Source organism: Lates calcarifer, linkage group LG10, assembly GCF_001640805.2.
Source record: "Lates calcarifer isolate ASB-BC8 linkage group LG10, TLL_Latcal_v3, whole genome shotgun sequence".
Classification (NCBI taxonomy): domain Eukaryota; kingdom Metazoa; phylum Chordata; class Actinopteri; family Centropomidae; genus Lates; species Lates calcarifer.
The window spans coordinates 19,441,365-19,457,970 of record NC_066842.1 but is presented as its reverse complement, the minus strand read 5'-3'; the positions used below and the strand labels follow the sequence as shown (position 1 = coordinate 19,457,970).

The following is a 16,606-nucleotide window of genomic DNA, read 5'->3' as shown; positions in this document are numbered from 1 at the left end:
GGTGTTGGCGAAAAGTGGGGCAAAATCAGTCAAAATGTATGTCAGTTTGAGCTTATAATTGTGATTCATAATGGTTAGCTAAAACAGGTTAATAACCATATCCCATACGATTATAAAAGCGAGATTTTAGTGGACAAACATTTAAAAGAACAACTGCATTGTTTTATTGCCTTTTTCAGCATACATCCAACACCCCTATGCATTTTAGCTACATGAAGCATTTACATTGAGCCATGTGTCAACAGAACAGTTTAAAAATTAGGATTCATTTTCTTTACATATAATACAGTTTGCACACATGTTAATAAATATCAATACAATCATGTCAAACTTATCACACGCCATCTAAAACAACAACCCTTAAAATTATGTAACTTTTTTTTTATTCACAGCTCATACCAAGTCATAAATATAGCCTCTATTGTTTCTGTGCCGTAAAAGAGTGACCACCTGGATTTTCTTTTTTACAGTTGTCAAAAAGGCTATTAGATTTGACTGCCCACCAGATAAACCATAATGTTTCTGTCTAATGCAAGTTGCTCATTAAGCACTTTGCATTTCTTCAGCGCCCCATTTAAAATCCTCTATTTGTTTGCTTGGGGGCCTGCTGTATAAAAGTATTTGAAAAAAAAGTAAAAATCTTGAGTTCCAGTGGGATACACAGATGTGACTACCTCAATAACAAGTAAACTCAAAAAATAAAACATAAATTAAATACAGAGAATGAAAATGAAAAAGGCATCTTGTTCAAGGGTAAAGGATTAACACTGCCATATACTGATATAAATGTTGTGTAGTGTGTAAGTTCTTGCATAACCACCAACAGAGAGAGTCCTGTGGCACAGAATGACTTATGTGAGCTACACCGACCTCCCATTAACAACAGTGAAATCAGATTCATTAATAATAACATCACTATGTTAACACAAATGGTAGAAACTTATTTGAACCTGAAAAGACAGTTCTTTCCAAGATGAATCCTTTCAACAGTTGGTTTAACTTGCTACTTGTTAACTAAGTAGGAAACATAAAAATCCAATATTGAACATGGACAAGTATTTGTAAACGGTTACAGTCAGTGTGATACACAGTGAATGGCATCTCACAGAGAGGCCCATCATTATCAAGTCATGTGAAGTGCTTAAATGTCCATATATAGTATAAGTCTGTATTCTACGTCTATCTATCAAAGACAATGTAAAGATCCTCTACATGTATGTGCCTGCAGCCTTCATTCCTGACATGCAATGGCTTATGGGTGCATTTGATTTATGCACAAGTGCAAGATAATGAGATTCTGGGCACTCTCCTGTGAATGCACAAAAAAAAAAGTTTATCTGTTAAAAGCAAACAAAAATAATAAATACATATTAAATGGGTTCTTTGTGTTGACTCACTAAACACTGTGAGGGGGAAAGAGGGGAAAAAAACAAGCCTTTTATGGTATCTTTGTGGTTCAGAAGCAGAAGTCGGTTTGTCACTGGATAGAAAGGCAGCTTCAGCAGAGGATGTCCTTCCTACAGTCAGACTGAAGAGACTGAGCCTGGAGAAATCACTCCAGCAGTTACACACACCTCTGTAGCAGTCCTTTTCAGAAAAAGAGAACATCTTCATCCTCGGAAAAATGTGACTTACTCTACATAACTATACACAGAAACACAATTCTTTACAATTCCTTTACATCAGCAGGACCGAACTGCATTCTTCCCTTTAGATAATCGAGAATGAAACAAGTCTTTAAACATTCTCCCAGAGGCCCCCTTTGCTTGAGAGGATCCACTTCAAGGCTGTGATGATAAAGTTGCGAATGTACTCGCCTCTCCACCCACAGAGAGAGAGCGCAAGCAAAACTGCAGAGTGATTAACTAGGGCTGCCTTTGGGCAGAGGATATGTAAACGTAGCAGACTGCTTCAATGTAAGAGACAGCCATAGGTTTTTTTTTGTGTGTGTGTGTGTGTGTGTGTGTGTGTTGCGGGAAATCTTTACACATTCACTGCTGCAGGTGTGACAGTTTTAGACCAACTGCCTGTGTCTGTGTTTTCAGCAGACTATTCTGATCAAAAATGACCATGAGAGGCTGAGAACACCAATCACAAGTCAAAACACTGTTTGCGAATCCTGGTGAGCAATTATTTCACTCCTCTCAGGCCCAGTTGAGGTTGAAGCCTTTGGAGAGCATGACAGCCTCCAGGTCCTTGTCCTCCTCCTTTTCCCGAAGTCTCTGCTCCTCCAGGAGAGCCACCAGGGCATCGCGCTGCTCCACCACCTCCAACATCTCGTTCAGGATCTGCTTCTCCTGAGCAAGCTCCTTCTCAGTCTTAAGGTGGTCTGAAGCAGTGAGGGAAAACAAGGAATTAAAGAGAAGAGATAGAGGACAGATTATAGTGTATTAATAAAGAAGCACATTCAGAGCTATGATATGGGGCTGTTAGTTAATTAACATTCATGTTACCTTCCACAGCCATTCTTTCCCTGAGTTCCTGCTGCAGTCGGCTCTGTCGGTCCTCCAGCTCCAGCTCTCTGGCACTTGGGGGAAAAAAACAAACAAGTTGGACAAGCAATGTTTGTTCCACTGATGGACGATAGCTTTCAACATTTATGTTTTTTGGCTATGTCTTCATTTATCTGTCCAGGATTTTTTTTTAAATCATGAGTTGTTCCAAAAAAGATGAATTCATCTAAAAGCTTTCAGTAACTGATAATGAGGAAACACTGGATAATTTAATTATTTGTCAGAATGTAATAAAGGTAGTTCTCTAAATGGATTCTGAATGTCATCTCCTGTCATATCATTTTATTATGTTGCAAAATGATTATGACATGGTCCTCAAAGATAATTCCTACCAATTTTGGTGATGACTCAACATCAGTAGGTCAAAGCTCTCCCTCAAAAACTATTTTACCACATAACCATCAGCCTCAGCTGCACTGTGAGAACAATGATAAAATAGCAAGCTAACATGCTAATGTTTTGTATTTGTTTTGTTTTTTTGTCCATGCACATGCACACACATGCAAACAGGTGATGCGATTAACAATCCAGACTCCAATGCTCCAAGATACATAGCACTGAAGGAGAAGGAGGAGAGTGCTAGCTAGTTAACATAGTTGTATACAATGTAAGGTTCCAACGTTTAAGACAAATCAGCTTTGTAAATGTTTTATGAGGAACAGAATGCACTTCATGTTTTCAGGAGACACAATGCATTTCAGTGAGTAATGCTGAATGTAAACATACCTTTATTGGTTTAAAAGAAAATTCCACAAGTACAAGCTACTCTTCACATCAAGTTGCAAGTACAACTGAGGTCAGACAAAGTGAAGCTGAAGGTAATGAATATTAATCTTTAGAAAGTACAACTACTTAGTGTTACTACAGATGTCTGATCTTGTTCACCAATTTATGGCCATTTTACTACTTTTTATTAGTGCAAGGGCACTTACATATGAATATGTAAGCAATTTCAACCCTCTCCATAGTCAGTAAAAGAGTTGGCATAGCAACCACCAAACAAAGCTTCTTGGAAATGAAAAGTACATTTGACTCATCAGTTCACCAGTTAGCTTACCCATCTCAAAAGTCCAGTAATGTACTTACAATATCATGAGTTCAGACTCATAGCGGACCAGGGCATTTTTCTCCTGCACCAGCTTGAACCACTCTTGCATTAGTTTGGGATCGTCCTTCTTGCCCATGCCTGGAGGAAAGAAGGAAGCACAGAGTGGGGGTGAGAAATCAGATGGCTGGGGGACACTGACACTGATATAACACAGACAAGGACCAACACAGGAAGTGCAATGACAGCCAAGCCAGGATGTCCTCGCTGAGGGATGGTGAGGTGGAAGGATGGACTCAACACCAACGTGGTCAATTGCGCCATACTCAAAGATGGCGCACAGAAGATGGCGTGGAGCTACTCGGTTTCAACTTTGGCAAGTGCGTGTACACATACACACACAACCCACCCACCCACACACACACACACACAAACAGACAATACCTGTTGTTACAAAGTTGAGAATTTGTGTTACCCAGTTTGGACTTAGTGTCAGATGTAGCTGCTCTTTGGGAGCAACTACCTCCTCCTATCAGCTTTTTTCAGTGGGTAAGTTGTAAAAAACAAACACACCAATCAGTATCCAAGTTAATATAGAGAAGTAAGGACCAAGGACCTTTAAAAATTCTCCATCCTCCCCTGCCCACATATTGACCCACCAGCCGAAATAAAATCCCTTTAGATCCCATACATGCTGAACGGTTTGAGGGTAGAAAAAAAAATCATCATTATTCTGCTGCCTTTAAATATTTCAATTACAAGTTCAAATGTTCATGGGATGACTTGTCATTGAGACCAATAGAGAAGTTCATACTCCTCTATTAAGTCTAACTCACGGAGAAGCATGTTCAGTGCTACTGGCATCATGCATTGCAGTTGTGTAGTTTTCATAATCAGAACAATCGGTCAGAGCACGGAGCAGCTGCACGCTTCTCCTGTAGTCCCACTGTATGCAGAGAAGACCAGTCTATGTGGCATGCTTAGAAAGGTCTGCTGCTGGGGCGATGCATCCTTTCATTTATCTGACTGCAGCAGGTGGAGCCAAGCAGTTTCAATGGAAGACCGAAGGGCAAACCTCAATGCAGCGTGACATACTTAGCTGGGGAAGAGGAGGCTCTTGCAAAACGAAAAGGAAAAACATTGTACACACATAAATTGCATGGTTGTGGTCTCGGGGGCTGGTTCTTGCTAATTAAAAGACAAGGGACAAAGAGAAGCAAAGCTGAAGCAGAGCTGCCCACACTGGAGAGGAATACAACATGTGGAGACAAAGAAGGAATTACAAAAGCAAGGCTGAGTTTCCACCTATCCTACAATGGCTTTTTATCTTTTTCACTTATACTATTTCAACCTGTTCCACCACCAACAACCCTCAGCCCAAGGCTCCAAACAGAAAGGACAGAAGAGCCACCGGTACAAAGCAAAAATGGCAATAAAGGAATAAAAAAAACAGCTCACACACAAAAATAAAAGCATGTTTCTTTACATGGATTAGAAGCTCGGGCAAACTTTCCACTGACAGGTGTTAGATACGGGAACATACCAGATAATCCGTTAATTTAAGACTTGTTTTATGTAAGATTTGAATATTTATAACAAATCACACCATGCAAGTTTCTCACTCCTTGAACCACAAACTTGTCTGCGAGCTAGCCACTAAGGCATTCACCACTTAGTTGTTTTATCGTTTTATGATTACATGACACTTCTGACATTTATTCAAAGGATAAGGACCAAAACTCCTATAAACAAAATACTGCAAAGGGCTATGCAGCTTTACGAGTCACTTCAACCAAACAGAAAACAAAACACATGCTGTTGATTAAAGACACACAACGGCAAAGTAGTTTCCCCTCAAATGAAGACAGTTACTTAGAGTAATCTATACCTCCTTTCTGAGACACTAAACCTGTGTGGTCATGAAAATATTAGTTTGTATAGTAACTACAACCACATATCCATACGAATTCATGTGGTGCTGGGCTATAATTGACCATTTCCTAAACCCCACCCCTGCACAGTGATTGGCTATTCATGACTTACCAACCAGAACTAGGCACAAAAGCAGTGCTGCCAGATATGACTGGCATAAAGTAGCAACAATCAAAGCCTACAACCTGCCCAATAGCCAGTTTTTTAAATGTTCATTTCAGGAGAGGAGTTGTGATGACATTTTTTTCTACCAAGGCTTTTTGGATAATGTTGCCTTAAACATTAAATGTCTTCATTTATATGAACAGCTCTGACAAGTCTTTGATCAGAGAGCTATGTCCCAGTAACAACTCAAAAAGAAAATAAGTTTCACGTTCAATCTAGTTGCAATAAAGTAAAATGACCTTTGGTTTCGACAGTCACAACTTACCAGCCATTGCATTTCAAGCTGAGCCTATTAAACTAAGATGATCATAGTCCTCCCATAATCATGTTTTCTTGCCTAACTAAATAAAAAGTAGGCCAGTTTGGTGGCAAGCTGCCCAAGTCAAGGTTGTAATATTGTAATATAACTACATCATTTTGTGTTACAGGTTACATAACCCTAAAAATACCTGTTCAGGTCTGGAACATCCACCCCAAGATTTGAATATATTAGTGTTTCAGTAACAATAGCGGCTACAGTCTACAGTCTTGCAACTCCAGACTTCGTAGATAAGATAATTCTGTGTATTGCCATGGTATGCAAGAATAAAAAAATCATCAACTGACCAATAACTGTAAAAGCATGCATTCTGATGCAGTGAATGAAACTGTGTACATTTTGAGCTGCTTCTGACATATTTAATCAATTTCCTCATGAAAAATGTTGAGCAGTACCTCAGTGAGTTTTGGGAAGATTCTGGGGAAATCTACTAAGCCTGATCAGACACAAACGTTGAGGACAGGAGGAAGAGGATGGGGGAGAGGGGCGGCGGGGGAGGGGGTGTTAACCGCGGTTCTGGAGGTCCTTATGGTTGCCATGGTAACCCGCCACAACCGTCAACAGAGGCGGCGAGGGTTACGTTACCTTCAGGGGAACAGCAGGGGCAGAAGGAGAGAGGTCTTCGGCGTGGCATCCCCACAAAGGGCTCAACTTCCACAAGACAGAGGGAAAGAGTGTGAGGGAGTGGTGTAGATGGGTGCGTTGGTGGGTGAGAGAAAGAGAGAGAGAATGGTGGAAATAATGCAGGAGGAATAGCAGAGGTGTTAAAGAGAAAGAATGGAGGACACAGATTGTGGGAGGAGGGGGAAATTACAAGGGCAAGGAGGGGAAAGAGGGGTGTGATGAGGGAGAAAGAACATCGAGGAGAAAATCAAAAGAGGGCAGGAGCACTGTGAGAGGGAGAAGACAAATCACCTAGAGAGAGGAGGTGGGAGAGATCATTTGTGTGGGGTGAGGAATGGAAAAAAGGGGTAAAAACAGGAAACGGAAACTAGAGAAGACAGAAAACCTGGAGCACAGAGAGGGAAAATAATCCTCCTGTTTGATCTTGCATCTGTAGTTCTTCAGATAATCTTCAATTAGACAACGGCACTCTATGTCTGTTATGTGCCCAGTGTTTATTACAGTCCACAAGAGTTTAATCCCATTATAAAAGCCATTACTGATCACCAGGAGATCCATCTCTCCTCACAGACACAGATAATTGCTTCTTCTTTAAAGATGTTTCAGCCTCTCCTTGTAAACAGTACTTTAACATGTTTAGACCACCCGACTCAATTTGTTTCCAGTGTGGTGACTTTTGAAGTGTCGCTCCATTTGAAGTGCAAATTAGGACTTTTTTTCTAATATGCACCCGCAAAACTGATTTTCTCAAAAACAAAAAGTAAGATCATAGATATTGGATGCTACCTTAATAAGCCCCCAAATTACGACTGTGAAATAAGTGTAGGATGAAGAATAAATAACTTAAAATGGGGAAAAAGAGCTTCAGGGAGATAATCAAGGGAGACAAATCTTTGATTAAAAAAAGATGCATTATTACATGACACAAATAGAAGGCTGACACAAGGTTTTCAGGTTGGAGGGTGAAGGAGCTGAAAGATAATTACCACAAGGGACTATCACAGAGAAAAAAAAAAGGAGAACTGCCATTTAGAATATCTGTTTTGGACAGATCAGAGTCCTAATGAAATTTTTATGGCTCCACCAAATCATGCAAATATGGTTATGAAATGCATCGTTACCAGTGAATGCTCAATAAATCCTTAACTGTGTAATACTTATTCAAGTAGAGGATGAAAATTAAAAGGAAAATGACATAAAACTAGCAGCCTCAGTACAGACATAGAAATCCTAGCTTTAGTTTTGGTGCCCCCTGCAGGGCTCATGTACAGCCATGCTGATAAAGCAACTATGCACCTTACCATCTGGTACCTAGTCAAAATGCAATAGTTCCTCATCCCTTGATCAAGTAAGACAAAGAAGACTAATTACGAGCTATGCAGCGAGCAGACACACCGCATCCAGTTTAAAAACGACGCTATATGTGACACCTCACGCCTGTGGTCACCCTGTCAGGTTTTGTGTACATACAGTATACTCGTCTTTTTATCAAACTCCACGCAATCTACTGTTTGATGAGTGACAACAACCAGCAGGACAAACACCACAGAGAAGCACAGGCCCTGCTCAAATATGTTGGAAGTGAACTTTTTTTCTACCTCCTGTTGAGAGATCCCACCAACACTGAATAACTTGGAAGTGAACACAGCTTTCAAACAAATGCCTGCTGACTTCACAGCAGACACGAGGAGGAAAAGATGCATTCCACTCATATTCAAACATGGCCACAGTCTGCAAGACGACAACATATATCACGAGACATCCCACCCAGTCACGGTGGACACAGTGTTACTGCTGACTAATCACAGTTTAGAGAAAGCAGCTAAGGGTCAAGGGTTGCAACATTGCCTATTAGCACATACTCTACACACACGTACGCACACGCACACACACACTCTGGGAGTTATGCAACTGAGCAGGTATGAGAAAGGAGCCATTGCTGGGACTACAGGACAGAGCTATCAGCAGCACAGAGCTCTGAGGGGAAGCTAAGAGCCAGGCTAGCAGTTTAGTATGAGTCAGTCAGGACAGGTTGTACAATACTTTCACTGTGTATGTGGGTAAGGGGTGCTCTGTGTTTGTGAATGTGTGCGTACTGCATCATCTGCCTCTTTTGAATGATAATGTGCTTTTTCTTCATCTATGATATTTTTTGTACAAAAAATATATATAATATATATATACTCACTGTAAACAATCAATCATGCTAAGTGAGATGGAACCAAAAATATCAGATCATATAATCTTATGTTTAATGTAGAAGAATATCATGTCAAGGCTGCTCAAAATTAAAATTGAGATGTTATGCAGATAAAATGGTAGATAAATGAATGCCTCCATTGACTAATGGTTTTGTGGTCCTTGTAACAATTTCAAACGATAAGGCTGGTCTTACATTTTTGTTACCATGAACAAATCCAGTGGAAAGACCAAAAACAATAATTCTGTTGTCCATTTCTAAATACTTTCTCACTTCCTGACCCCCTCTGTGCCACTATGGGCCAAGCCTCTATGCTCCTCATGAGAATGAGAAACTTTAATTTATAGTTCCATTTTTTAAAAAAGAAGAAAAAAGCCTTAAAAGCAACTGAGCACTGTAGTTTTTAGCGAGTGTTACTACAACAGGAGAAACAGTGCACCTATTGGGAACTATTTTCAGCCACAGAGTAATATACATTTAGTGCTCTAGTTTATGACAGCAGGATGGGATATGTTAGAATGACCCAAAATAAACTACTTGCCCATGTCCACCCAATGCAACAGCTTTGTGTCAGAGAGAAATGTGATATACTGGACTTTGAATACGTGGTAGAACAGGATCAATTGCTGGGTTTGGTCTTTTCATGGGATTTGTTGACAAAAAATACAGAATACCACCAGCCTTATCCTTAAAATCAGAATCCCACAAACTTACACTGTTTACCCATCTGTTTATGGTGTATTACGTATTTCCACTGCATTTTTAACAGGAAAATGTTCTGTATGTCATATGAATTTGTATGGTTAACAATGTCAGTGGATTATTCTGTTTTGTTTTTATTGTGTTACTGTTTTCATTTTGTTGTCACTGTTGGAGTGGTCCTCAGCACATGCAGTGTTTCACTGAGTGCAATAATGTATGTCTCTGCAATATGTCGCAGTTTGCATCTCTACCTCAGTTTGTATTGTGAAGTCTGCTTGCTGAGGAATGACAAATAAAAGTTACTCATTAATTCATTCATTCATCATTCATAAGTTTATAGAGATCAAAGACGATCTTAAGAGGACAGCATGAGGCCAAGTGTCTGATCTCTGTTTGATGTAAAGAGTGTGTGAACTAAAAACCCAGTGAGGGTGGAGGGATGGAGAATGGGGGAAGAGGGAGGGAGAGGTATAGGAGCAGAAAGTATTGCAATGCGGCTAAAAGCCAGCCAGCCAATCAGCCAGCCAGCCAGTCAGCCAGCCAGTTGAAGTAGATATGAGAGGTACAAAGCTCAAGTAATAAAAAGAAGGGGGGGGGGGGGACAGATTGGGTTAGCCATTAGGTTAGTTTTAAAGCGACAGATTTGAAATACATACCGCCCAGATGCAAGTCCAGGATTTCACTGTAATTAGAATCTCCCCAATAGTCTACAATGACAGGGATATATTAGAGATAGGAGTTATTTTACACGGCCCCAAACTGGGCACACAAACACACGCACACATAAAATTCTCCAGCAAGTCATGCACGTTCTTGCAAACACACAGAGACACACACACACACACACACAAACACACACACTGCAGCAACACTCGGAACAAAGAGAGTCCATCAGTACTCACCACAGTGCATAATGCAGTCAAATGTTTCTTGTGCAATATTACAGTACATGGCATCTCCCAAAATAATAACGAGACTGCTACATAGATTTGCTGTATTGCTGTGTACTGGTTCAGTTTGCTTAATTTCACACAAAGCCTCTTGGGCTGTGATGTGTGTGCTGACATATGGAGGAAAATGTTGCTTGGTTGTATTATTATGTATTACACTTTTCATTTGACAAAGTTATAGTTTGCTCAAACAATGAGAAGCTTCCAGTTATGTACTATCCAATTCATGTGCACCAATGTTCCATAACAATAATACAATGATTTAATACTTATTTCTGACTGAAAGAGCAGCTGAGTGTTAAGCAAGACCTTTGAGTGCAACAGATAAAGTTAGAGACAAGTATGGATAGTGGTTGCTCGCCATAATAAAAAAAAGATATTAGATAAGATCTCAGCGAGTATCTGTATAAAGTCACTCAGCCGTAGCAAATATTTGCAGAAAATATTTTAATAAAGAAGTTGTCAGCCTGCAAACCAATTTAAATTTGATTTCTTGCATTCTGATTGCATTTAAGAAATAACGCAACGTGATCTGAGTCTTGATCAGAGTACAGAAACTCTCCTCATTGAGAGGCAGTGAAGGGGACAAAACACATATCCAGAATGAGCACACACACAAATCTATGTCGGGACACACATTCTCCTGATTCGCATGCAGCTCGGACTGACAATGGTGGACATGTCATGAACGAACAGATAATCAACATGTTCAGAGATGGAGAACTGTTGCAGTGTGTCACCACAGATGGAGCCTACATAACAGTGTCACATGTCATTAAAAATAAATAAATAAAAGGAAACTACAGTAAATCTAATACCTGATCTTCTTTTGTGCTGTTTGGGTAATGTATAAGTACCTTTATACAATCCTTTAAGAGAGTAGAGTAGTAAACAAGTTAAAACAGACTCAAACATTTTATTGTAGAAACAGCTGATGGGGAAAAGTAAACAGTTATTGGGTTGGTGGGAAAATGGCCAAATTTAAAGAAACGTTCAATGCGTCTACATGCATGCATTTGCATGATAAAAACTTTCATTTTATTCTGTTACCATCACTATTGCGTAAATTAGGAAGGAATGCACTGTCGACTCTACGGAGGATGAGATAACCTCAGTACCTTTCTTGCATACAAAACTCACATCACTTAAATGACGTGTTATTGCTACTGAGCACTATTCATGCTCCACACGCTTATGAAACTGAACAAAAATAATGAACTGTGCTGCTCGCTACTAAATAATGTATTCTTCATCTCAGAAGTATATTGTCTGTGATAGTCCCTTGTCAAAATCAATTTCGGTTTATTACACTTCGAGAAATAAACATGTCTTTCTGCACACAAATCTATGTGCTGCAATAGGCCTCAGCACAACTGAATAAATGGCAAATACAGACGGTAATTTCAACACAATCTAAATGATTGTAAAGGGACAACTTTTCTGAGGTAACGCAATTCTATGTTATATCATCTTAATAATCAATATCATAGTTATTCCCTTAGGAGCTCGAGAGGGACTGAACTCTTATCATATAAAGATCAAACATGGTCTCACAGAGCCAGCACTGACACAAAAACAAGATTAAATTGTTGTACATAAAGTAAGTCACTTGTAAAGTGTTAATAATAAGAGAGTAAGGAAACTTACTACACGCTTTGGTTGACTGAAAATGGATTTTATGTCTCTGTAGCAGCATTACTGGTACACCGCACCATGTGGGACAGCTAGACTACTTTTTGTTTTACATGTATGAGGGTGTAAGTAACAAGTTGTTACCTGCTTCTCCTCTCAAAGCTTTCTCCACAGCTACGCCCCTCTCCTCCAGCTGCCTCTGCTTCTCCTCCACCTGCTCCAACTGCCTCTGGATAATCTGAGCAGAAAAGCCGGGCAGGGTCACATTATTAATGAGATGCACGCAAGCGTCAACACACAGTAGCACAAGTAAATTATACCCAAACTCAAGTTCTCTCACACAGACACACAAAACAATAGCATCCACCGTTAATTACAACTGATTTGTCCCAAGACTTTCAATGGGAGGCAGCTGCAGAGGTTACATCTCACATTCCATTGATGCAACAGTTTACTCTCATTAAAAAATAAATGTCTTCAGGCGCAATGGGAGTACAGCTCATTAGAACTGTATTGATGTCTCCAAGTAAGTGAGTCTGCTCTGACTGGCATCAAAAATATAATTTCATGGCTTTCTATTAATATTAATATTTAATTGTTCTCCCTCTTCTGTCCCCATGATGCTCTCACTTGTTATTGGCAGTGGCAAGTAAAAGGAGGCAGTAATGAAGGCAATGCAAGATTTCTGATTCTGTTCAACATGCTCCCAACCCTGTCTATATATAACTCTTCTTGCCATACAGCATGGGGGCAACTGAAATGTCTGGCTTTTTGAAACACTCAAATATTTAAATGCTAAGGCTAAACCATCTGATGAGTATCATGTAAAGCAGCAGGTATGACAAAATTCTGATATTATTTAAAAAATGTAAACTAATGATAAAATACGACTGTCACCCCTTAAAGAGGCATGAGCATTTTGAAAGGAATTATTATTTTCATTATTTAGAATAATTCAGTTACAGTGATGAATTACTGCAGTCTCTGTCACCATTGGTTACTGACTGCTACATATAATAAGGGTGTAATAAATAAAAAAGGTGTCTGGATGACCAGTTCACCACTTTTACCCATAGAATGGCTTTTGCTGTTTTTTAATGAACTATTGGCAATTTCATCTCACAGAGATCCATTTGGTGAGAAAAGAGAGTTGCCTTTTGCGTCTCATATTAATGATACCGTGTGCACAGTACTCTACTACCACTGATAGATGATAATTGGGTGGGTGTACGAGGCAGAAAGAGAAAATGAGCAGAGAGTGTGAAAAGTTTGTTTCCTCTGACTCAAACATCCTCAGTCAAAGCTTGACTTTATCAGTGCTGTGCAGAAATGTGAGCTAAATAAGCAGCAGTGGTTTGGGTTCTGCAAATAGCCACTAAAAGGAAGCAAAATTCAGGCCAGCTAACCACAGCTCCAGAAGAAGAGACAGCTTAGTGCTGAGTCAGTGGATTGGGAGCCTGACTGCAGAGTTACAACATCAATCACAGTGGATTTCCTGACCAAAGGATGAATTTGGCCTCATTCCAAGAGGACTGAGTCACATCAGAGTGACCATATGGTCCAAAAAAAGAAAAAAAAAAAATAGGGCAACTCAGTAACAGTGACAGCAATAATAATGTGGCCTTCTTCTAGTACACTCAATTTAGATATATAGGCTGATACATAACAATTTCTACATGCATGACATGAATAACTGTGACACTGTTTCATGTCAACACCCTTTTCTATGTGGTTGAAAAGCTATTCAGTAAACAACCTCTGTAAGTTCCTGGAATGATATCATTAAAAACAGTGCAGAAAAAGACAGAATACCATCCTGTTCTGTCATGTTGTAAAGTTACATACATATCTATAGCTAATCAGCATGTGGGCTGATGCCCTGCACTGGGTCTCTGGGTAACGGGTAAAGTTGCTCTTCATCAGTTACCTGGGCTCTATGCAGTCTCTTGAGTTCCTCTTGCTTGGCTTGTCGCCGCGCAGCTTTCTGGACTCTTCTTGTCAGCTTGGCATTCAGCTCTTCCTCTGTGTAGGTTTTCTGGTAGAACAATTAAAACATGGGTTAAATAAGTCTCATTCACAAGACACTCATCTGTAAAGGTGGCTCCACAGGGCCCTGGCCCTTCGGACAAACTGAACAGGAGAGGAGGGGGAAACTGATTAGATCTTCTAGTAGGTGAGGATCAACCACAACTAGCACAATGTACTTAGTTTTACTGAACATCTACCCACTTCTCTAGACCTATACATTGTAATCTCAAAGTAACATAAACATCTTAGAAAACACATACATCAACTGCACTGCAGCTCTCACTTTCTTCACATCAAAAAACCTTCCATAATAATAAGCAATACAGTATGCAAATAAGCAGGATGTTTCATCTTTTAGCTGACTTGAGAGGACATAAAAAGCTGGCATAAACAAGGAGAAAGAGAGAATAGCTCTGACGGGAAAGTGTGTCGAAGTTATTCCAGTGGCCACACTGCGCCACAGTGCCAAAGTGACAGATAGGCAAGTTAATATCTTATCAGTCAGACAGAAACAGCTTCTGTTATCAAGAGACCAGAGCTATCATTGTGACCAGAAAGGTGAGTGCTGTTGGAAAAGTTATCTTTGAACAGAGTGGATATCCAGCAGTCAGTGAGTGGGCGCTGCGCTCCGACTTGTCACAAGCATCCAGAGAGAGCAGTTAGTTTGAGGCCAGACGCACATGAGGTGTTATGATAGTAAGACTGGCACATGCGAAGAGGGGTGGAGGGGTGGAGGGAGTTATCAATGGGAATGTATGTAATACTACCTTTGAGGCGTACGATCTCTTGAACGCCAGTGCGTGAGGAACATAAACAGACTTTGGGAAGACAAAAACATAAAAAGGAGGAAACAAACATGATACAGATGATATGATTAAATGGGTTAATGATTTATGTTAAATTGGTCAAAATAAAACAAAAAAAAGTAATAACTTAGCAGGTATGATCAAAACAGGCAATGTTAATATCCCACACCAACACAAAAATATGACAGGGTGCAGCGACATTTTATACATCTATGTTAATTCAAAATTAGTCAAATAATCACATTCTGAGAAACAGATTTTACACATTCTAAAACCAAGGATTTTAGAGACCTGTCTTCCCATAAAGTGGTAAGAAAGGTTTGTTTACTTTCAGTACTAGCTCTACAAGTGTCCCCATGAGACTTTGACTAATACTCTCACAGATCTGGAAAACTGTAAACACTCTACTAGAGACTAGTCTACACGATTCCTGAGGGCTCTTATTGAATTGCACACGGCCTGGCAGGCATGATACAGCTGTAACCTCCTGTAGCTGTGTTAGAGCCGAATTCAGATCAATATTCATGACGAGTAAGAAAATGTCAAATTCATTCTTCACATATGTCTTCGAAATGGAGAAAAGAAAATGGGAGCGTGTCTGAGTTTTTTAAATGTGTTTACAATGGTTAATGGATTCATGCCTCTGGCCCTGAACTCAACTGTATCTATCTAAAAACCACGAGATACACACACACACAGACTGAGCAGCAGCTGAGACAATAATTTTGAATTCCAGCTATAAACATAATGAATGCAAATGAATTCAAATAAAAGAGCTCATGTTATAGAAATTTGGGGTTTTGTCTGCTGAATTTCTGCACAGTCCTGGGGAGATCTGGGCATATTTAATGAATCCAGCCTCTTGAAGAATTCACACATACTACTAATTCTGCTAATACATATGATATACATTTAACATTTCATATAGTGGTGCTGAAAATGTGTTTTTAAATCACAATTTGGGTGCATGATTTGTTATGAGGGAGAAAAGGGATAAATTAAATATTTAGTATTAATTCAAGGTCAGCCTGAAAAGCCGGGGGCAAGCTTTGTAAACTTGTGAATATTCACAAACCTAAATGTTTATCTGAAATTCAAAATCATTTAACCACCACTGCACAATACCTCATCGTCTTTCTCCTTTTCTCGATCAACCTCTTTTTCCCGCTCTCTTTCTTTAAGCCTCTCTTTCACCCTCTTTTTTTCCTTTAACTCCCTCCTTCTCTCCTTTTCCAGTTTCTCCTCCTTTATCGCGTCCTTCTGCATGCCTGACACTAGGTCAAAGATGTCCATATGCCGCTAATTGTGGAAGAAATTATTTAAATGGAAAGTGTTTTTAAAGGAAGCAAAACAGAAACAGATGCAATGGATGCATTGAGGACACGTCTAGCCTCACAAAGCCTGTCTACAAATGTTGTCTCACTCACTGTTGACTGAAAAGGCTAAGAAAGGCATACCTCCCAGGGATAGACATCAGGCATTTTAAATATGCTAGTGGTGTTGTGCTTTTCAAGTAACTGTATGAACACATCATCTGCAGGAGACCCATTGCTTTTGACTTCCAAAGTTCAAACAAGAAAAAATGATGGTGTACTGCCTGATTTTGCTGAGAAAAGTGAGGTAAAAAATATGCAATGAATGAATGCAGCTGTTCAAAAGGTTCTGTGATGAGTCATGTCTTCATCTAAAT

General features: G+C 39.7%; 1 protein-coding gene across 1 annotated transcript in view; it reads right to left on the bottom strand.

Moving 5' to 3' along the window:
* Positions 1-140: 140 nt before the first annotated feature.
* mical3a (microtubule associated monooxygenase, calponin and LIM domain containing 3a) overlaps positions 141-16,606 on the bottom strand; it is an 88,949-nt gene continuing 72,483 nt past the window's right edge. The window contains 9 exon segments of the mRNA XM_051073524.1: positions 141-2,329; positions 2,454-2,527; positions 3,600-3,699; positions 6,560-6,625; positions 12,227-12,320; positions 14,010-14,117; positions 14,878-14,928; positions 15,401-15,403; positions 16,042-16,215. Of these exon segments, the coding sequence (XP_050929481.1) occupies positions 2,145-2,329; positions 2,454-2,527; positions 3,600-3,699; positions 6,560-6,625; positions 12,227-12,320; positions 14,010-14,117; positions 14,878-14,928; positions 15,401-15,403; positions 16,042-16,215 (855 nt within the window). The 3' untranslated portion in view covers positions 141-2,144.